The sequence below is a fragment of the Malania oleifera genome, chromosome 5, assembly GCF_029873635.1.
Source record: "Malania oleifera isolate guangnan ecotype guangnan chromosome 5, ASM2987363v1, whole genome shotgun sequence".
Taxonomy (NCBI): Eukaryota; Viridiplantae; Streptophyta; class Magnoliopsida; order Santalales; family Ximeniaceae; genus Malania; species Malania oleifera.
The window spans coordinates 7547831-7569788 of NC_080421.1; the positions used below are offsets into that span (position 1 = coordinate 7547831).

At 36.3% G+C, this 21958-nt stretch overlaps 1 protein-coding gene across 1 annotated transcript; it reads left to right on the plus strand.

Annotated features, from left to right (window-relative positions):
- The first annotated feature begins 2033 nt into the window (after nucleotides 1–2033).
- Nucleotides 2034–21108, plus strand: LOC131156449 (SH3 domain-containing protein 2-like). Its single transcript, XM_058110148.1, has 10 exons — nucleotides 2034–2362; nucleotides 17899–18021; nucleotides 18103–18172; nucleotides 18276–18427; nucleotides 18548–18649; nucleotides 18960–19160; nucleotides 19300–19362; nucleotides 19475–19627; nucleotides 19747–19821; nucleotides 20740–21108. Exons 1-10 carry the CDS (start codon nucleotides 2303–2305, stop codon nucleotides 20854–20856), a joined length of 1116 nt encoding a protein of 371 aa, XP_057966131.1. The 5' UTR covers nucleotides 2034–2302; the 3' UTR covers nucleotides 20857–21108.
- Nucleotides 21109–21958: the final 850 nt, after the last annotated feature.

Genomic DNA, 21958 nt, shown 5'->3' on the forward strand with positions numbered 1-21958 from the left:
TCCCAAGAAGTAAATAATTTGTTAAATTAATATTTTCTAAAAAAAAAGGCTAATCATGTTAAAAAATAAAATAAAATTTCCAAGAAGTAAATAATTTGGTAAATTAATATTTTCTAAAAAAAAAAAAAGCTAATCATGAGGTCATAATCTTTTGCTGTTTGTATAATTTTCTAAAATTGTCCTAATTTTAGGGTTGAAACTTTCTTTCTTTCATTGGCACTCTAACACACCCTTGTTTGAGACAGTTTTTCAATGAAAGTGATTTCATAATACAAATTGCTTGTAAGCTAATATTTGGCATTTTAGTTTAAAAGTGATCTTTGAACCAAAAAATATTTTCTACAATTAAACATATAATCTAACAAATAAATTGCTAGAAATTAATTTATAAACAATTTTACTCTATAACCTGATAAATAAATTTATGTAATCATCTTGTACGACGAAAGTAGAAATGCAAGTGTTTGTTTTTTATTTCTTACTCTATATTTGGGAGTATAGAATTCGGATCTTAGTTTTGGGTTTATGGGGTTTACGTGGATTATGAAGAAGTATATGATAAAATTGTATTGAGTGTTTTTAAAATTTACATAAATCTACAGCTTGAAATTCATGATTCCAAATAATATCTTACATAATATTTAAAAAATAAAAAAATAAGCTATCTTTTTTGTAATTATTTCGAAATTTATTGAAAACTTGTTTTGCAAAACTAAACAAAACTCTTGATTTCATATTTTTAATATGAATTTTGAAACATTAAAAAAATAAGTTGAAATTTTTATAGTTCTTTGGGATAACATAAATAGAAAATAAAAATATTTTACGCAATTAGGATGTCTTAATTGTCTTTTGGGCATTGTAGTTCATTGTCTAATTTCATATCGTAAGGTCATATTTCAAATACAAGTAAAACAACATAAAGTTTGACAAACTTAGGTAAAATAAGCTAAAGCACGTGCGTGCATTTTGGGACTTTCTAAAAAAAAAACTCTTTTGTGCCTTTTAAAAAAATAGAGAAGAGCACAAACATTCACATTGACAGTCATTTAAAATGTGGTTGATCATTTTACAAGTTTTAAATATTTTTGTGCAATGGAAAAAAATTAAGGGAGAAAGATGTTAAATGTATTTTGATCATTGAGTTTTTTATTTTTGCTATCTTAGTGGTTGTAATAATTTTTTTCTCCAATGTGATTGTTATTTGGTCGAGTTTTCAAATATACTTTTTTCATAAAACACTTTAGTTAGCCTATTTTTAAAATTACTTTTAAATTATATCTTGAAAACATTCCTTTTTGAAGATTATATAAGATGATGTTATTTTTGTGATCCTAAACATAATTCAAAATTCATAACTTCATCTTATTTCACCATTCATATGTTATACCATCCGCCACTTCTAACCACCACCTCTCGCCGTTGCTAACCACCAACCACCGGCTCTATTAGGTGTAGCTCGCCACCAGACTCACCGCCTATCACCACCAACAACTACCATTCACCACAATTAATCACTCTCGGTAGGTTATCATTATCTTACCTGTAATTAATTGTAAACACCAAATATCATATCCTAACTTCTCGATACACAAAAAAAAAAAAATGTTTTGAGATTATTTAAATATATTTTCTATTGTCAATTTTTGAAAATTAAATTCAAATTTAAGCTTGAAAGATATATTTTTATTTTAACTTTGGTAAAAAGATAAATCTCTCTAAAATTTGAATACCTCTTTCCTAATTTTTTTTTTTAAAAAGATATGAACTTATCCTAATATTTTAATTTGTTTGTTCAAACTCAAAAAAAATGTTACTATCATTTACCCTAAATTTAATGATTTACAAGAAAAAAAGCACAATACAATTTATTATTCTATTTTTGAAAAAAAAATCCTAGTACTAATTTTTTGGATCTCAACTAAATGCAACTTATTTAGTTCAAATTGTGATATTTTTGTTTTCAAAAAAATGTTATAATTTTGTTTTTGCATCATTGTACGATATCAGTACATAATTTAACAATTTAAAATATATAATCATCACATTAAAAATAAGAAAACTTGAATGAATTAGGGGTCAAAACTCAAAAGTTCAGAACGTATTTTACAAACCAAATTAATTAAATTAAATTAAAATATTGTCTGTAGGCTGTGTACGATGTGACAAAGCTCCAACGACTGGAATCGAGTGCTGGACACATTACGAAATCTTCTTCTCTCTATCTCTCTCGCTCCCTCTCGCTGGTTGGAATTTGGATCTGAATCTCCCACTTTGGGGCATTGGAGCAATTGCTCTGTGAATGGAAGCGATCAGGAAACAAGCCTCGAAGCTCAGAGAACAGGTCGCCAAGCAGCAACAGGTACTTTTCCCTCTTCAAAACCACCGCGTCAAACCCTAGTTCCCCTTTCCCGAAACCTTTGATTCCAGTCATTTCCATTTCCATTTACAGATCAATCCGCTAGATCCGCCTATACTCTTTCAAATTTTAGTTTTTGGTTGATTTTGACTGCCCGGGGTTTAGAATATATTGCATTTGTACGTGTTTCGATGATTTGAATGCTTTTGCGACTAGTTGCAGCTGGGATTCTCATTAGACGAAAGAAACTTTAAAAAGGGATGTTGCAGCTGGTTTGATTGGGACGTCATATTGCCTCCGACTTAACCTCGGGCTTAATTAGTGGCTTTTGGGTTAGTCTTTGAGAATAATTATTGGATCTATGCTCGTGTAATGTAATTGACTTGCATTTGTATTACTGAAACGAAAGGTGGGATTCATCTGACCAACCCCAATTAGTTCGCAAATCTTTGTTGATTTGAGTGTACAGAAATGTGAGAATCCAATAGTCCATGCTATATTTTTGAAATTATGATCATTTTCAAGATTGGAAATGAAAGTTGTGACAGACGTCATGTTGTGGTGGTAATTCAAAAAATTTATGCTGTGGAAGGAAAGAACTTGCTTCCTGCAATGTTCTATACCACATGGCTTCTCAATGGGTAGTGGTTGTATAAGAATACCAATTGGGGTGTTATGAGCATGTCATATGTGTCCAGATGCACCAAGTCACCATCTTCGTATTCCCTCACAATTTTTGTTTCTTTTTTTTTTTGGTTTTTTTTAGGGTGGTGTAGGGGGGAGTAGGAAACGAAATTTTATTAAGATAGAATAGTGTACAAGACTACAAGGATGATGAGAAATCCCAAAGAAAAATATAAAAGCAGAAGCAAACTAATAAAATAAGGAAAAACAAAATATAGCTAATAAAGCAAGCGAACTGCAGTGGGAGAAAGTTGTACTGCCGAAATGCCGTGTAGAGAAAACCTACATGGCATTGAAAGAAACAATCTTGTCTAGGGCCAAAGCAATGGATGAAGTCTGATCTCGAAAAATCCAGGCTTTTCTCTCCAGCCTAAGTACCCATATAACAGAAAAACAGCACATGGCCACAATACCCTCACATTCTTTTTCTTCTCAAAGCCTCTTAAAGACTAAAGCCAATTGGTAATTAAATATATTGTGATGGGACGTACTGATTGTACTTAGTGCATATCACAACCATTGTTCTGGTGCCTTTTTTTTTTTTATAAAAATAAAAATGTATTTCTAGGAGTTCCTAAAGAACACAGTTTGGTTTCATCAGGAGAGTTTGCGAACATCGTGAGTCAGAGGGTTGGAAGAGAGCTTATATTCCTCTGAGGATATTTTTTGCTTATTTCTTCTTTACTTTTCAGTATCCCTCTTTATTCTGTCATTATTTGGGATTCTTATTTCTATGGAGATGAGAATTATGAAGATGATGGAGGATTTTTTATGTTTGGATACTAGGGATGGGTGAAGAGATATTTTGGTTACTTGGGAGAATGTTAGCAGGCCTAGACTATAGGGGGTTGATCTTAATAATTTGGTGTCTAAAAACATTTTTTTGTTAAGTGAATGGTTGTGGAAATTGTCTTTGGAACCAAATTCTATATGATAGACAAATTGAGGGTTAATAGGAGTGACTGAATGAGTGTGGGCTTCAACTAAATGAGTGGGATGTTAGAGGTACTATATATGCTAGGTACTGTATATGCTACACACATAAGCCCTTTGAAGTTCATTTCACAGGTTGCCTATTTATTTTTTTTATTTTTTATTTTTTATTTTATGACTTCTCATAAAATTGGGGATGATTGCTTTTGTTTGTTTTTGTAAAGATGTTTGGGTTAGTTTTTCTTTTCCTTGGCTTCACAATTTTTAGAATCCTCATAATGCTTTTGTTTCTTCATTCTATTTATTGGGATATTCATTGCTTTAGAAATCCAATTTTAGGGAAATGGAAGAACTTTGTAACAGAGAACTGTCTTCATCATTTTTGCCCCTTATGCGGTGACTTATTCTAGGGTAGATTTAGGACAATATGCATGACTCAGGCCTTTATTTTGTTGTGTAATTTCGTGATGTTGAGTTTAATTTGTAAATATGTGATTTAGTTACTTGTAGGGTATAAGCACTTTAGTAGTTGTATGGTTTAGGCAATTATTATTTGAATTTTAGATTGCTTTTTCCTTTGCTTTCTAATGCAGGCCTCTCCCTCTTCTTTCGTCTTCTTTTCCTCTTCCCCCCCCTCCCCGCCTTTTCTTATTCTTCCCTTTTTGTCTATTTATTTCCCTGTGGAAAGCTTGGTATCAGAGCAAAGCATGGTCACCATACTGTAGGTATCTCTATTTATTTGACAAGTGTCTCTTTCGTCGACGAGTGAGAGCAGATAAAAATATTAGACATGAATAACTGAGAGTCTCGACCAGGAGCTCGACCAGGTCAACTTGTCCCCTAAAATCTCATACATGAATTCTTGAGAGTCTCGACCAAGAGCTCGACCAGGTTGACGGTTGCGAGAAAAAATTCAAATTTTGAATTGGAACATTGGAACGGTTGGGTATTTGGAGGGAAGCCTCTGAAGGGTTGTTAAATATGTCTTTCTGGGCATATTTTGAGAGTAAAAAATCATTGTAAACCTTTGTATTGTGTACTTTGATTATTCATAGTGATTTCTTTGCTCCCGTGGATGTAGGTTTTGCCGAATCACGTATATTTGTGTGTTGATTCTTGTTGTTTTTCAGATATACTGAGTGTTTGAATTATACTTTGGTGCTTCATTGTTTTGCTGTGTTTATAATTTTTGCTGTGCAATCCCATACTCTTTTCACAACAATTGGTATCAGAGTGTTGTTGTCATGGCATCGGGTAATTCTTCTGCAAAGTTTGACGTTGTCAAATTTGATGGAACTAAGAATTTTGGTTTGTGGCAGAGGAGAGTGAAGGATTTGCTTGTGCAGCAAGGGATGGTGAAGGCCTTGTATGGTGTTCAACCGGAAGGTATGAATGAGGCAAATTGGAAAGAGTTGGAGGCAAAGGCCGTTTCTATAATACGCTTGTGTTTGGCCGACGAAGTGCTCTATCATGTGATGGAGGATGATTCTTCAGTGGCTGTGTGGCGAAAGTTTGAAAGCCGATACATGTCCAAATCACTTTCAAATAATTTTTTTCTTAAGCAACGTATTTATTTGCTTAAGATGGTTGAAGGTTCGAACTTAAATCAACACATCAATGCATTTAATCAAATCATAAGTGATTTAATGCATGTTGATGTTAAGTTTGAAGAAGATGATAAAACTTTGATGTTACTAAATTCCTTGCCTGCAACTCATACTTATGAAAATTTGGTTACCACCCAAACATGGGGAAAAGAGATTCTTAATTTAGAAGAGGTGACAAGTGCTTTGTTGAATTTTTATCAAACGCTGCAAATATGTGATGAAAACTTACAAGGGGAAGGACTTGTGGTGAAAGGTAACAAGGAGCGTGGGAAAGGAAAATTCAAAAATGGATTGAGTCAAAAATCCCGTACTCAATCCAAGAAGAAAAAGGATATCCAGTGTTACAAGTGCGGTAAAAAGGGGCACATTAAATCAGAGTGTTTGGATTGGAAGAAAGGAAATGTTGAAAAACATTAAGGGACTTCAAAATCAGCAAATGTGGTTCAAGAAGAAAATTCAGTTTGCAGTGATGGTGATGTACTTTCAATCTTGTCAGGGTCAGACACCTTATGGACCATGGATTCTAGATTCGGCATGTTCTTACCATAAAACCCCAAACAAGGAGTGGTTCAGCACTTACAGGTTGGTAAATTGTGGTTCAGTTCTTATGGGCAATGATGTTTCTTGTAAGATCATTGGCACTGGAAATGTTAAAATTAAAATGTTTGATGGTGCTGTGAGAACCTTGAGTAATGTAAGACTCATACTGGAGCTACGAAAGAGTCTAATTTCACTTGACACCTTAGATTGTAATGGTTTTAATTACAAGTCTGAAGGTGGGATTATGAAAGTATATAAAGGCTATCTGAAAGTGATGAAAGGGTAAAAGGTAGATGAAAATATTTACACACTATAGGAAACTACTGTTGTAGGTGGAGCTGCACCCGTATATATTGAATATGATGAAACCGTCTTGTGGCATATGCGTCTTGGGCATATGAGGGAACATGGTATGAAAGAACTTCACAAGAAGAAACTCTTGAAAGGTATGGAAACATGTAAGCTGGATTTTTGCAAGATTTGTGTTCTTGGAAAACAAAATAGGGCAAAATTCAAATCAGCTATACACAAGACGGTGGGTATTCTTGATTATGTACATTCTGATGTTTGGGGTCCAGTTAGAGTAGGCATATGTTTATTATGTGAGTTTTGTTGATGATTATTCACGGAAAGTTTGGGTATACTTCATGCGGCACAAGTTTGATACGTTTGCCAAGTTTAAGTTGTGGAAAGCTGAAGAAGTGTCTAAGGTTAGACAATGGGACTGAGTATGCTGATTCTAGGTTCATGGAGTTTTGTGAGTAGTAGGGCATTAAGAGACAATTCACTATTCGCTGGACGCCTCAGCAAAACGGTGTAACTGAAAGGATGAATCGAACTCTAGCTGAAAGGGCTCGGTGTCTCAGACTTAATGCAGGGCTACCAAAGAACTTTTGAGTCGATACAGTTAGTATGACTTGTTTCTTGATAAACTGATCATCGAGGGCATCACTAAAGGGGAAACTGGTAGAAGAGGTATCGACGGGAAATACAGTAGACTATTTCGAATTGAAACTATTCGGTTGTCCAGCCTATGTTCACATGTCTAGTGAGGAGAGATCGAAGCTTGACACAAAGTCTAGATGTTGCATCTTTTTGGGATATCAAAAGGGTGTGAAGGAGCTTAAGCTGTGGGATCCAGTGGCAAACAAGGTGGTGATCAGTAGAGATGTAGTTTTTTATGAGAAAGTTATGGTGAAGTGTACTCAAGATTGTGATGAACAGAAATAGGAGCCAGAAAATTGGGACAAAGATGAACATGTTGTGCAGGTGGAGTTAGAAACTCGGGACAACGACAATGATCTTGGCCCTTTTGTTGCAGAGAGTTATAGCTCGGGAAACCAACAAGTCAACAATGTTCCTATACGGAGATCCAGACGCACTATCAGACCTCCGTCAAGGTATCGATTTGAAGAGTTAGTGTTTTATGCTTTCCTTACTAGTTGTAACGATCCAACTACGTTTCAAGAGGCAGTGCACGACCAAGAGAAAAGTAGGTGGATGGGTGCAATGATTGAGAAAATGGAATTACTGCATAAGAACCAAACTTGGGAGTTGGTGGAGCTTCCAAATGGGAAGAGAGCGATAGGTTGTAAATGGGTATATAGGAAGAAAAACAATTTCAGAAAAGGAAGGAGAAAAATTCGAGGCACCATTAGTGGCAAAAGGGTACTCACAGAAAAAGGGTATAGACTATGATGAAATCTTTTCACCTGTGGTCTGACACACTTCTATAAGGATAGTGTTGGGGTTGGTAGCTCACTATGATCTACATTTGGAACAAATGGATGTGAAGACAGCGTTTCTTCATGGTGACTTGGAGGAACATATTTATATGGTACAGCCGGAGGGATTTAGTGAATCAAGGAAAGAAAACTTAGTTTGTAAGTTGAAGAAATTTTACAGGTTGAAACAGTCTCCAAGGCAATGGTACAAAAGATTTAATTCTTATATGATCAAGATTTGTTACAAAAGATGTGAGTATGACTGCTGCGTGTATGTGAACAAACTTGATAATGGTTCTCTTATTTTCTTGTTGTTGTATGTTGATGACATGTTGATAGCTGCTAAAGATTTAACTGAGGTAAATTAGTTAAAGGAATTGTTGCATAAAGAGTTTGACATGAAAGATCTTGGTTCAGCCAAGAAGATACTTGGGATGGAGATTCGTCGTGACAGAACTGTAGGGGGGTTGTGGTTATCTCAGGGTGGTTATGTGGAAAAGGTGTTGAATAGGTTTAGCATGACTAATGCAAAACCGGTATGTACACCTTTAACGAGTCATCTTAAATTGGGACATGTCAAAGGTCCCCTATGCTAGCGTCGTGGGGAGTTTAATGTATGTCATGGTGTGTACGAGGCCAAACTTAGCACATGTAGTGAGTGTAGTGAGTAAGTTTCTTTCTAATTGGGGTAGACAGCATTGGGAATCTGTTAAATGGATATTCAGATACTTATGGGGTACATCGGGTTATGGCATCATGTTTGGCAAGCAACAGGTTAGTCCATCAGTTGTGGGGTTGTAGATGCTGATTATGCAGGGGATATGGATGACAGAAGGTCTACAATGGGTTATGTCTTTATCCTTGTAGGAGGACCTATATGTTGGAGATCCATGGTTCAATCTCTGGTGGCATTGTCCACAACTGAAGCTGAATATATGATAGTTGCCGAAGCTACAAAGGAAGTCTTAGGGCTTAGCAGTTTGGTCAAAGAGCTGGGCTTACAGCAAGATGGGGTTATGCTGCGTTGTGACAATCAGAGTGTTATTTACTTAGCAAAGAATCAAGTGTACCATGTTAGAACCAAACATATTGATGTGAGGTTCCACAGGGTTCGGGAGTTGATTATTTCAGGTGAACTTGTATTGGAGAAGGTTCACGCGTCTGAAAACGCTGTTGATATTTTTGACAAAGCCGGTCACTACTGAAAAGTTCAAGCATTGCTTGAACTTACTTCATGTCTCCAAGTGCTAGAAGGGAGACAAACCCAACCGAACATTCTAAGGTCAAGGTGGAGCAATTAGATATGTTCTTCAGGTTCTCTGAAGGGGCGTATAATCGCCAAGGTGGTGATTGTTGTGTTTGTGTGGCTTTTATACTTGGTGGGGTTCATAAACAAAAGAAGAAAAGCATATGGGTGTGCTGTGCAGCAGACACTCGTCGACGAGTGTCTCTTTCGTCAACGAGTGAGAGCAGATAAAAATCTCAAACATGAATTCTTGAGAGTCTCAACCAGGTCAACTCAACCCCTAAAATCTCAGACATGGATTCCAGAGAGTCTTGACTAGGAGCTCGACCAGGTCAAAGTTTGCAAGAAAATTTTCAAATTTTGAATTGGAACGTTGGAACGGTTGGGTATTTGGAGGGAAGCCTCCAAAGGGTTGTTAAATATGTCTTTCTGGGCATATTTTGAAAGTAAAAGATCATTGTAAACCTTTGTATTGTGTACTTTGATTATTCATAGTGAATCCTTTCCCGATTGCTCCCGTGGATGTAGGCTTTGCCGAATCACGTATATTTGTGTGTTGATTCTTGTTGTTTTTCAGATATACTGAGTGTTTGAATTATACTTTGGTGCTTCATTGTTTATAATTTTCGCTGTGCAATCCCATACTCTTTTCACAACACTATTGAACTGCACTCACGTTCTCTTGTCGTTGCCGTCGTGCTTACATACAAACAAATTACAATCACTTCACTTCTATTGCTGCAAATATTGTTGCACAACTACAAGTCATACATACCATGGAAGGATTAGAAGTCCTAGGAAAGCCCCAATGTTCCTCGCGAGAACAGCTATAAATTAGTTACCACCCTCAATTTTGAGCACTTCTTTCTGGGCATCATTTAATGACACGTCCATCACCATCGGAAACAGATATTGCCAATCAGCTCTTCCCCAAAATTTCATAGTCATCCGACCATTGTGTGGTCATCCTTTGCTGGAGTCTTCTCGACACGCTGTTACCAATAGATTCACCACCCCTTGATCCACCAGCAGCTGAAATGCTTTTGCTGGATGACCCTCACTAGCGGTATACATTCCTCACACCCGATGACACATCTACGGAAATTTCCCAATCTTCTCATGCAACTTCAATTAGTTCCAGCCACAAAATTTTGGTTTTTTTTACCCGTAAGATTTTGAAGCTTTTTTTTGGATAGAAAACTGGTTGATTGTGTCTGATTCACATTTTGAAAGATCAATTAAGCCTGCTGGTACCCAAATTGGGACTCTGATATTATTTACTGCAGTAAATTGGGCTTCCTTCATGAGATGTTGATGCTAACTAAAAAAAATTCACTAGGGTTCTATATATATTTTAGGAGTTAAATTTAGTCCTGCCAGCACCAGTTTGTGACCTTATTATTGCTGCATTTTGTGGTTGCTTGTGAGGACTGGAAAAAATTGAGAGTCAAGTTAGAGAAATTGCATGACTAAGTTGAGACTAGTTGCACGCTGTGCTTAGAGTCTTTAGTGAGGTAATTTCCCTCTCATCTTGATTGATGTTTAAATGATTAGGAAGTTTAGTGATTTGCATATGCCAAGTTTGTTGTTTCTGTGTAAAAGAAAGGCTTCCCTTTTTGTATGAATTCCTTTGGTCAATTCATTGCTTGAATCCTTATTTATACCCATAGTTCTTGGTTGTGTAGGATCGCATCAAATCATGTGCATTATATTCAATAGCCCATTGTATGTGGATTGTAGTAATTTTAGGATTTATATCACTTATAGTCAAGTTCAGTCTTCCTCAGCACCATCATGCCATATTGCATTATCCCATGGCCACTAACAAAAGCTACGAAACCAACCCCTAGGATCTTGCGCCAATTGATACCCAATCGCTCTTTGTTTGATTAGACACTCTCTAAGACACTGCAAACTAGAAATTTTACGAGCTTAATGAACAATTTGCACAAGTCTTAAATTTGTTGGGTGAACACCCTTTTTAGAAGGCCTAGACTTGTAGGTTTGGCAACCTAACATGCCTCCATATTTTGTTGGTTCAGCGCAGGGCATTCTTCCCACTACAGGAGTCTCTATAGTCGGGATGAGTCAAGACCGTAGACCACCAAACAGATCAGTTCAACTCCTCCAACCACTATTTAACTTGGAATCTAGGTTTGAGGAGGGTAGTTTGATGCAATTGACAATGTGGAATACCAGCCTAATCCTAGCTATCTTCCACACTAACCTAGGCATGACCATGAGGACTTACAGACTTCATTTGGAGTGTCAAGGTAGATTTGTATGACTATGATGGCAAATTAGATCCAAGTACCTTCTTAAATTGGGTAGAAGGAGATGGAGGACTACTGTGAGTGGTATCAGTAGCTGAGGGAAAATTGCTATTGCTAAAATGAAACTCATGGCTCCTGCCAATAAGTATCGGTATATTGTGTAGCAAACCTTTGGCAGATGAACCTCCTATTACCCATTAGCGGGTGATGAGACAAAGGCTGAAAGAGAAGTAGCTCCATCCTTCCTATGAGAAAGAGTTATTTGGTGAGCTTTCGAAACCTTGACAAACCACTACTCTATATGGTTAACTAATTTATTTAACACAATTATAAAAACTAAGAAAATGCCAAACATATGGAGGAAAAACATTCTAATGCCTATATACAAAAATAAAAGAGATATTCAAAATTGTAATAACTATCATAGAATTAAACTTATGAGTCATACAATGAAACTGTGAGAAAGGGTAGTTGAACAAAGATTTAAGGCTAGAAATGAAGGTCTCCGAAAATCAATTTGATTTTATGCTTGGGAGATCTGCTACAAAAGCTATATATCTTTTAAGAAGATTAATGGATAAGTTTAGGGAAACGAAGAGGGACTTGCATATGGTATTTATTTACTTAGAAAGCATATGCTAGGGTATCTAGGGAAGTTCTATGGTGGGTTTTATAAAAAAAGGGTGTATGTAGTACGTATATTGATGTCATTAAGGATATGTATGATGGAGTAATGACTAGTGTTAGGACTATAAGTGGAGAGACTAGAGAATTTCTAATCACAATAGGTGTACATCAAGGATCTTCTTTGAGCCTTAATCTTTTTGCCTTAGTGATGGATGAACTAACTAGGATCATTCAAAATGAGGTTCCATGGTTTATGTTGTTTGCAGATGATATTGTCTTGATTGATGAAATTAGGGATGGAGTAGAATCAAGTTAGAATTATGGAAAAAAGCTTTAAAATCTAGAGGCTTTAGGATAAGTAGAAATAAGACAGAATAGATGAAATGTAATTTCAATAATAGTAGGAGGGATATTGGAGACAAAGATAAACTTGATGATGAAGAAATCAATAACACTAGTACGTTTCGATACCTTGGATCAATTATGCAAGCTAAATAGAAATTGAAGAAGATATAATACATAGAGTTAAAGCAGGTTGGGTAGAATGGAGAAGTGCTTTGAGTGTGCTTTGTGATAGTAGAATATCCTTAAAATTAAAATGGAAGTTTTATAGGACGGCTATAAGACCAGCTATACGATATGGATTAGAATGTTGTGGAATTAAAGAACAACATATCCAAAAAGTAAAAGTTGTAGAGAGGATAAGATAAATTAAGAAATGAACATATTCGTGGTAAGTTAGACATAGCTCCTATAGAAGATAAGATAAGGGAGGAACGATTCAATGGTTTGGGCACTTGAAACATAAGCCACATAGTTTGCAAGAGTGAATTAGTTACTGTTAATGATAATAGTGAGTAAGGATTGAAGGTGAGTAAGGATTTAATAGCCTTGAATTTGTTGAAAGAAATTGTCCATGATCACGTAAATTGGTGGAAAATGATTCATGTAGCCGACCCCATTTAGTGGGACTTAAGGCCTGGTTTTGTTGTTGTTGTTGCTGCTGTTGTTGTATAATTTTAAAGCTTAGGTTATATAGGTAACTTGTTGATCTAAATTAGTTAAGGTTAGACACGAAGGTCTCAGAAAATCAATTTGGTTTTATGCCTGGGAGATCTACCACGAAAGTTATTTATCTTTTAAGAAGATTAATGGAAAAGTTCAGGAAAAGAAGAGAGACTTGCATATGATATTTATTGACCTTGAGAAAGCATATGATAGGATACCTAGGGAAGTTCTATAGTGGGTTCTAGAAAAAAATGGTGCATGTAGTAGGTATACCAATGTCATTAGGGATATGTACGATGGAGCAATGACTAGTGTAAGGACTATGGATGGAGAAACTAGAGATTTTCCAATCACCATAGGTGTACGCAAGGATCTGCTTTGAGTCCCTATCTTTTTGCTTTAGTGATGGACCAATTGACTAAGAGTATTCAAAAAGAGGTTCCATGGTGTATGTTGTTTGCAGATATTGTATTAATTGATGAAATTAGGGACGGAGTAGAGGCTGAGTTGGAATTATGGAGAGAAGCTTTGGAATCTAGAGGCTTTAGGATAAGTAGAAATAAAACAAAATATATGAAATATAATTTTAGTAATGATAGGAGAAATATTGGAGACAAAGTTAAACTTGATGATGAAGAAATAAATAACACTTGTAGATTTTGATACCTTGGATCTATTATGCACGTTGAAGGAGAAATTGAAGATGATGTAATGCATAGAATTAAAGCAGGTTGGGTAAAATGGAGAAGTGCTTCAAGTGTGCTGTGTGATTGTAGAATACCCTGAAAATTGAAAGGGAAGTTTTATAGGACAACTATTAGACCAGCTATGTTATACAGATCGGAATGTTGGGCGACGAAGAAACATAATATCCAAAAAGTAAAAGTTGCTAAGATGAGAATGCTTAGATGGATGAGTGGTATAACATTGAAAGATAAATTAAGGAATGAACATATTCGTGGTAAGTTAGATGTAGCTCCTATTGAAGATAAGATAAGGGAGGGACAACTCAGATGGTATGGACACTTGCAATGTAGGCCACATAGTGCACCTGTGAGGAAGAGTGAGGACAGTAGAAGGGGTAGGGTAGACCTTAAATAACTTGGGAGGAGATAGCAAGTAAGGATTTAATATCCTTGAATCTATCAAAAGAAATGTTCCATAATCGCATAAATTGGCGGAAAATTATTCATATAACCAACCCCACCTAGTGGGACTAAGACTTGGTTTTGTTGTTGTTGTTGTTTGACATGCTAGCTGGCTTTAGTTGGTACTCGAAGATAGACTTGTGAAAAGGATATCTCAATATTAGAAATAGAACATGACATGAGTGAAAAATTGCTTCTATGAACACAATGGTTTATATGTGTTGTTGGTCTTGCAGCCATTCATGAATGGGAAATTCCTAGTAGTCTATTTTGATGATGTACTGGTGTGTAATAGGATCTTCATCAAGTTTTTGTCACTTTGAGGGAAGCTAAGTTGTATGCTAACCTCTACTAGCATGGATTTCTGTAGTCTAGTATGCTTTTTCTTAGTTTTTTGGTTTCTTTACAAGTTATAGTAACTTATCTTGATAAGAATTAGAACCATTAAGGAGTGGCTCACTTAACACAGAGATTAAAACCATCGAGTGACTTGAGCCATGGAATTTTCTTGACATTTGTAGCTTTCACAACTTAGCTACATTCTATAGGCTATTCATCAAGGGTTTTGGCACTATTATGGTGGCTCTCATCGCCTATTGCTTTAAGAAAAGGGAGTTTTATTGGATCCCTTCAGCAATAGGTGATGGGACCTACTCATATTTGCCCAGCTAACAAGATGATCTCTATTCTTGTCTATTTTGCATATCATCCCTTCATGATACCCCTATTTCTGGTTTCTTGCTCTTGCAAGAGAGGGGGTATTCTTGATATCTTCATTTCGTGAGGAATCTTAACAGGGGTGAGATGAACGAGCTTGCCCCTTTGATTAATGTGCTTCATTCTTTTCGGTTTAATTTAAGAACTTGAGAAAGAGTTGCTTTGGACTTCTCTAGGGAATTTTGTTGTAAATCTTTTTTTCTTACTTGACTTATGTTCCTAATGCTACTCCTCTTGCGCCCTTGTGGGAAGCTGAAGTTCCTTTTAAGATTAAGGTCTTTTCTAGACAATGATCTTTAGGAACATTATTAAATGGCTTTCTTCAGAAATTAAGAGTGGGGAGATTTGTTCCCACTTGTTTTACATTTTCACTTCTCTTGAACCCTCTGGAGTAAGTTGTTTGGTATTTATGGAGAGTTGGGTGTGCCCTTCTTCATTGGAGGCATTTTGTGCTATGTTGTTTAGACTTTAGATGGTTTGGGAAATGGATAGAGAGAAAGGCTTTGTGGTGAAGTTCATTTGTGGTTATCTTTTGGTGCTTGCGGATGGAAAGAAATACCAGAATTTTCGAGAATATGGATACTTCTATTGCCATACTTTGGAATAGAGTGGTGTTCCTTGCATTGTTGTGGGCTTCGGAAAATGGGTTCTTTGTCATCTACCTTGGCAGATTTACAGTGGGATTGGGTTGCTTTACTTCAGTAGAGTTGTTTCTTTTTTTCGTTTGTCCGTTTGTTTGTTTTTTTTTTTTTTTTTTGAGTTTTTTGTATAGTCTTTCTTCTTTTCTCTTGGAGGATACCTCGTCCTCCCCTTTTTTCCTTGTGTTTTTTTCTCTAATATATTTTTTTTTTTTGTTTATCCAAAGAAAGGACCTATTCATCTACTAAAGCTTCTGTATAGATCGTGGGATAGTATTCATTCGGGGTTTTGGCACTATTATGGCTGCCTTCACCTCATGCATTAAGAAAAGGGAGTTTCCTTGGACCCTTTCAGCTGCTAAAGCTTTTGGTAAGATTAAGCAGACAATGACTGTAAGCACTTGTACTTAGACATCCAGACATGAGTAAAGTCTTTGAAGTTGCTTGTCATGCCCCCACAGTAGGTCTAGGTAGTTTTGAGTCAGGAGGGGCACGTGCTTACAGCAAATTTCAGTGAAAAATATTGGAGGCTAAATAGAAACACAACACATATGACCAGGGGATGTTATGTCTTACTCTAGGAGTTCCTTAATGAATATACCTCTGTTCTTAAGCACATGATGTTGATAATAAGGTTATTGATGGCCTTAGCAGAGTTGTAGTTCTTCTCCATATCATGATGCCACAGTTGTTGGATTTGATCTCTGAAAGGATGGGTATTCTACTTGTACTGATTTTGGGATCAGTTTTTAAGAGGCGAGGGAGGGTCAACATAGAGTGTTATCTGTGTAGAGTCACTACGTTATGCATTCCCAACACTTCTATAGATTTCTTAGTTTGGGAGTTGCATGTTGGTGCGTTAGCTGGTCATTTGGGAAGGGATAGACCATTCCTTAGTTGTCGACATTTTTTGTTGGCCTTGTTTGAAGAGGGATGTTGCTAGGATAGCATCCCTCGTTGTACTTGCTAGTTATCCAAAGCAGAGAAGATGGTGTCTCTAGGTTGTATTTGTCAGTTATGCAAATCAGAGGGGACAAAATTGGGTCTTTATACTCCTATCCCACTGTCAAACGTGCCTAGAGAGACTTGATTATGGGTTTTTATTTTGTTGTTGGACCCCCTCCCATGTGGCCAAGATATTCTTTAAGAAGGTAGTCAATTTGAATGGTTTGTTGACTTTCATAGTGTTTAGATATTAAATTTGCTAGTTCCTTTTGGAAGACACTTTGAAAAATGTGTGGGACTCAGTTTTCTTTATCTTGCCATCCCAACTAATGGTCAGACTAGGGTTGTGTAGTGAGAGAAAAATCACTGTGTGATTTACTTAGATGTGTACTGGGAGAAAAATAGGGCAATTGGGACTTGGTGTTACCCATTGTTAGTTTGCTTATAATAATTGTGAATAGGTCCACAGTGAGAGTCCTGTATTCAGTTAAAGACCCTGTGCACCCATCAATTTTATTCCTTTGCCACCATATGCCACATCCATGAGCTGCATGCTGAGATTAGGCGAGAATTTGCCTCAAGTAATATGGATTATAAAATTGCTTAGTTTAGGTGAGAACTTGCCATGAGTAATTTGTATTATATACTTGTTGCAGATGTGCATCATAGGGCTAGAGAAACTTAATATGGATGATCATGTCATGGTTCACATTAGTACTGGACACTACTTCAGAATTGCTTTGAAAAGCTCGATGTCCATGCCATTCACCCTGTCTCCATCCATCAGAAACCTAGACTTATGCATATTTACTTAAAAGAAAATTCTTAAAAAGTTAAAGCTTTTAATTTTTAAAAGAATGAATACGGTGATCTGCAAAGAAGGCTGGCAAGTCATCTAAACCGGATTCATGTGCAACGTAAGTCTCTTTTTGGAGTATAGTCCCCACCTTTCTTCATTCTGAGGTTGCTGGGCTGTTGAATGGTAATTTGTTTGGTGCTGCTCTTGGTGAGGTTTGCATGTGTAGCTAACGTGGATCTATTATGATGATAGATTTTTTGGGTTTGGGAGAAATAGTAAAGAAAGGATCTTGTGGCATTGTGCTTGGTTTGCCATTTTTGTGTGTTGTAGTTGAAAGGGATGAGATGATCTTCTGGAGCACTCTTTTGCTTTGGATTGAAGTTTCGTTTGTAGCTTTTGTTTATTCTTTTGTCCCCAAAATTTTTTCTTCATTCTTAAATAAATATTCCTTTACTGTAAAGAAAAATTGCACTGTAGGCATTTCTTTTATGTCCATAGTGTATGCTTTTAGGATTGATTCTAAGCTTCAGCTTGATTAATCATTTACATGACAAAAAAATGCTGGATTTAATTTGACTGTCTATTTTCATTTTTGAAATATATTCTATATTTTAAAGCATGAGTATTGATTTCCTTAAGGATTATTTCAGGCTGTCCTCAAGCAGTTTGGGGCTGGGGGATATGGAGGTTCAGATAATTTAGTTACCGATGAGGCTGAACTCCTTCAGCACCAGAAACTTGAGAAGCTTTACATTTCAACACGTGCTGCTAAGGTTGCTTAATCCTCCTTTAGCTTATTTCTGAACTTGTTTTGTTCTCTTCCTGTAATAATATAGCATTCTATTTTCATTTAGCATTTTCAAAGGGATATTGTTCGTGGAGTTGAAGGGTATATTGTAACTGGGTCCAAGCAAGTTGAAATAGGTGAGCTTGTGGGGATCTGATGCCATTAGTTAGAGTTGTAGTTTGATTCAACATCATGAACATCATGATGTTTCTTCCCTAATACACCCTACTTTTTCTATAGGTACAAAATTGTCAGAAGATAGTAGGAAATATGGTGTTGAGAATACATGTACCAGTGGCAATACATTGTCAAAAGCCGCACTAAATTATGGACGAGCTCGTGCTCATATGGAGAAGGAGCGTGGAAATTTATTAAAAGCCTTTGGTACACAGGTTTGATCATATTCTTTTTTGTAGTAATATAAAATTGTTTTTAGGGTATATCTCCCTTTGCTGTCCATCTTTTCAATCATAGGTCAGATTGATGTGATACTAGGTGCCTGAAATCACTAGGTTGCAGAGCCATTAAGAGCAATGGTAATGGGAGCTCCATTGGAGGATGCTCGACATCTTGCTCAACGATATGATAGAATGCGGCAAGAAGCTGAAGCTCAGGTATTCTACTTATAGCCATTTTACCTTGTTATTGGGGTGTTTAATTTTATATTTTTTTATCTTCTAGGGTTTATTATTTAAAAAATAAAATAAAAAACTAATTGCTTTCAGATTTGATCCACCACTGATTCACTGTAGATTCATTTAGTGGTCCCTGTTGTTGAACTCAACTTTTAACCAAGACCATTCTAGAATGGCATTGTGGGATGTGGATCAATTTTTTACTCTGCAAAATGATTAATCTGGCTTACTTGAACTATTGAATTTCCTTCTCCAAGCTTGTAATTACATTTTCACTGAACCTAGATAGGCTATTGAAGTTTCAAAACGCCAAGCAAGGCTGAGAGAAGCGACAGGCAATGCTGATAATGCTTTAAAGCTGGAAGCTGCAGAAGCAAAGTTGCAAGATCTGAAGTCAAACATGGCAACATTGGGAAAGGAAGCTGCTGCAGCAATGGCTGCTGTTGAAGCTCAACAGCAGAGATTGACTCTGCAGCGACTTATTTCCATGGTAATATGCAGTTTGCACTCTTCTTGTATATTCATCCTGCTTAACGCAGTTTTAAACTAGTTTCTTTTTCCCTTTTCAAGTTCTATTTATTGAGTAATTGCATTTGCAAATTTATTATTTTTATTCTTTTGTGTTGAAGGTTGAATCAGAACGGACCTATCATCAAAGAGTCCTTCAGATTCTTGAACAGCTTGAAGGCGAAGTAAGCAAACATGTTACCAAGACCTTTCACCATCATAACATCTTCTTTGCTCCCCCTGGGTCAATAATTTTACCATTGTATCATGATATGTTTGCTGCTTTGTGATGGATAGATGGTATCAGAGAGACAGCGAATTGAGGCACCTCCTAGCTCAAGTATGGATAACAGCATGCCACCTCCTCCATCATATGAAGAAGTTAATGGTGTATTTGCTTCTCAAACACATAATGGATCGACAGACGGCATTAGTTACTTCCTTGGAGAGGTGGTTAATTTAGTGTATATTACTTTGCTTATGACTTTGTCTTGTGGATGCTGCAAGCTTCATATTTTCTGTGTAATGTCTCCTCATACCTGTGGATCATATCTGTCTCTCTATTGCAGGTCATATTCTCTTATCAAGCTGAATCTGAGGTGGAGTTGAATTTGTCAGTGGGTGACTATGTTGTTGTCAGAAAGGTTTATAACTTGCTTGAATTGAACATCTTTTATGGTTAAATTACAGTAATATGTCCATATTGGGTTCTACTCCCCCCCCCCCCCCCCCCCGGGGGGTCTTTTTTTTTTTTTTTCTATCACAGCAAATTTTTCTTTGGAGAAAACCTGTAGTAAAATGAAGAAAAATTTCACTTAAATGTAACTCAACTTGGTGAAATCGGATCCCAACTTATAGGGGCCTGCTACATGAATCTATGTTCATCATTCCACTCTGCCTGCCATCATCAGGAAGTGATGTCTTTTCTCATTGCCAGCTCACTTGATTTTAGCCTTCCCCTTGTCCTTTTGGCACCTTAAACTTGAATCACATCAATCCTCCATGTTAGTGCATTTGTACTGCCTGTTCGTGACAACTTTTTATTAGAAGTAATTTCATAGTGTAACTATAGTTTTTGCTTCAACAGTTTGGATAAGTCACATTCTTCGGATTAGGAAGTTTAGCATTGAAGCTTTGTTAACTAAATTGTTGATGTTAACATAATAAAAGTAATTTAGATTGCAAAATCACTTTTAGCTAAAGCTATCCCAAATGGGCCTGTGGACCACTTCCCATCATCTTGCCCTCCATGCACAAGGAACAAACTAGAAAATATGTTTCCCCAATCCTCTAAATTCTGAAGGGAAAAATGGGTAATGATTTCACTGAAACATCAGTCGCTTGAAAACATGTGTCTGCTATCCTTTGCATTCTTTGCAGGTCTGTATATTTAGGCATCAATTTTGACTGCCATTTATCTTGAAAGTTCAGATTAATATACTGTGGGGAAGAGAAAAAAAATACTAAGAACTATATTAGATATCAGAATGCCAAATATCTTTGATATTTCAGACATCAGGGTATGTTTTTATCTGAAATGGGTATTTCTTTGCTTTTGGCAGGTGTCAAATAATGGATGGGCAGAAGGTGAATGCAAAGGGAAAGCAGGCTGGTTCCCATATGGATACATCGAAAGACGAGAGCGTGTTCTTGCAAGTAAGATGGTTGAAGTGTTTTAGAACCACGTGCTTGTTCGAGCTGCTTGCGTTGTATGTATTTTTTGGTTTGGTAAAACAGGCAGAGCATGTGTTTGCCCTCGCAAATGGAACACACTTGGAACACTTGCCCATTTGTTGTGTGTCATTCATACATACAATGGTTTTCAGTCTTGTGTATGTGTCCCAATTTTTATTTTTATTTTATTTTATTTTTAAAGTTTTCTCCATTCAAGGAGGATGTGATGAAGTAGAAATCTTCATTAATTGATTTTTTTTAATACCCTCTCTGTTACTTTTTCCTTATATTATTTTGCTGTCCAATTTGGACATAGCTGACTCCCAGCAGCTTCATGTGGGATTTCATTGAGGCTTATTGTTTTGTTTGCATCACAATTTCCTGGTTCAAGAAATGTTCCTTTCAGCTCCCTTTAGCTTTTGTGAAAGGTGGGAACATTGAATGCCCCATTTGTTCCCATTATCATATCATTAAGGGCTCTACCCCTAACCAGGGATCACCCCCCCTACCCTGCCGCACTCGCACAATAACTAGTTTGGCAAACTGGGTGGTGCTTCTATCTTTCTAAATAATTTGAATGAGAGAACACATAAAACATATACAAAAGCATATGTATAAACAATTTAGGGATGATTTGGGGCAGCAGGTGGTATGACATTATTTGAGGCAGGGAAATGCAAATGGGATTTTGTTTTAGGAGAGTCGCAATATCTCCATGGTCAGAGTTTTAAGTATTTTTTGAACTTTGAGAGGGTTTGAGGCTTTTGAAAATTTTATTATGAATGGCTATTAATGATGACAAATTAAAGCACGTGATAATACAGACAGCAACGATGTTGTGTGAATGTTGAGCTAATTTTTTTATAGCATCAATATTATCAAATATATGACTTAAAAGGACTTATTTTGCATTGGGAATTAGAGAGAAAAGACCCATCTCAAGAGTTCTATTGAAAGTTTTGAAAAACATCCACTATAATGATTTGTCAAAATTTATATATTATAAAAGTCAATTGAATAATGGAAAGCCAAAATTAATTTAATAAATCTTGAATTTTGATGAACTTCTTCTTTCCCTCTTCAATAATTCGTTCATGGAAGAATGAC

Coding starts and splice junctions, on each gene's coding strand:
- LOC131156449 (XM_058110148.1), top strand. CDS start 2,303: ATGGAAGCGATCAGGAAACAAGCCTCGAAGCTCAGAGAACAGGTCGCC. Junction 18,022..18,102: donor TTTCAACACGTGCTGCTAAG/GTTGCTTAATCC, acceptor ATTTTCATTTAG/CATTTTCAAAGGGATATTGT. Junction 19,628..19,746: donor TTAGTTACTTCCTTGGAGAG/GTGGTTAATTTA, acceptor TCTCTATTGCAG/GTCATATTCTCTTATCAAGC.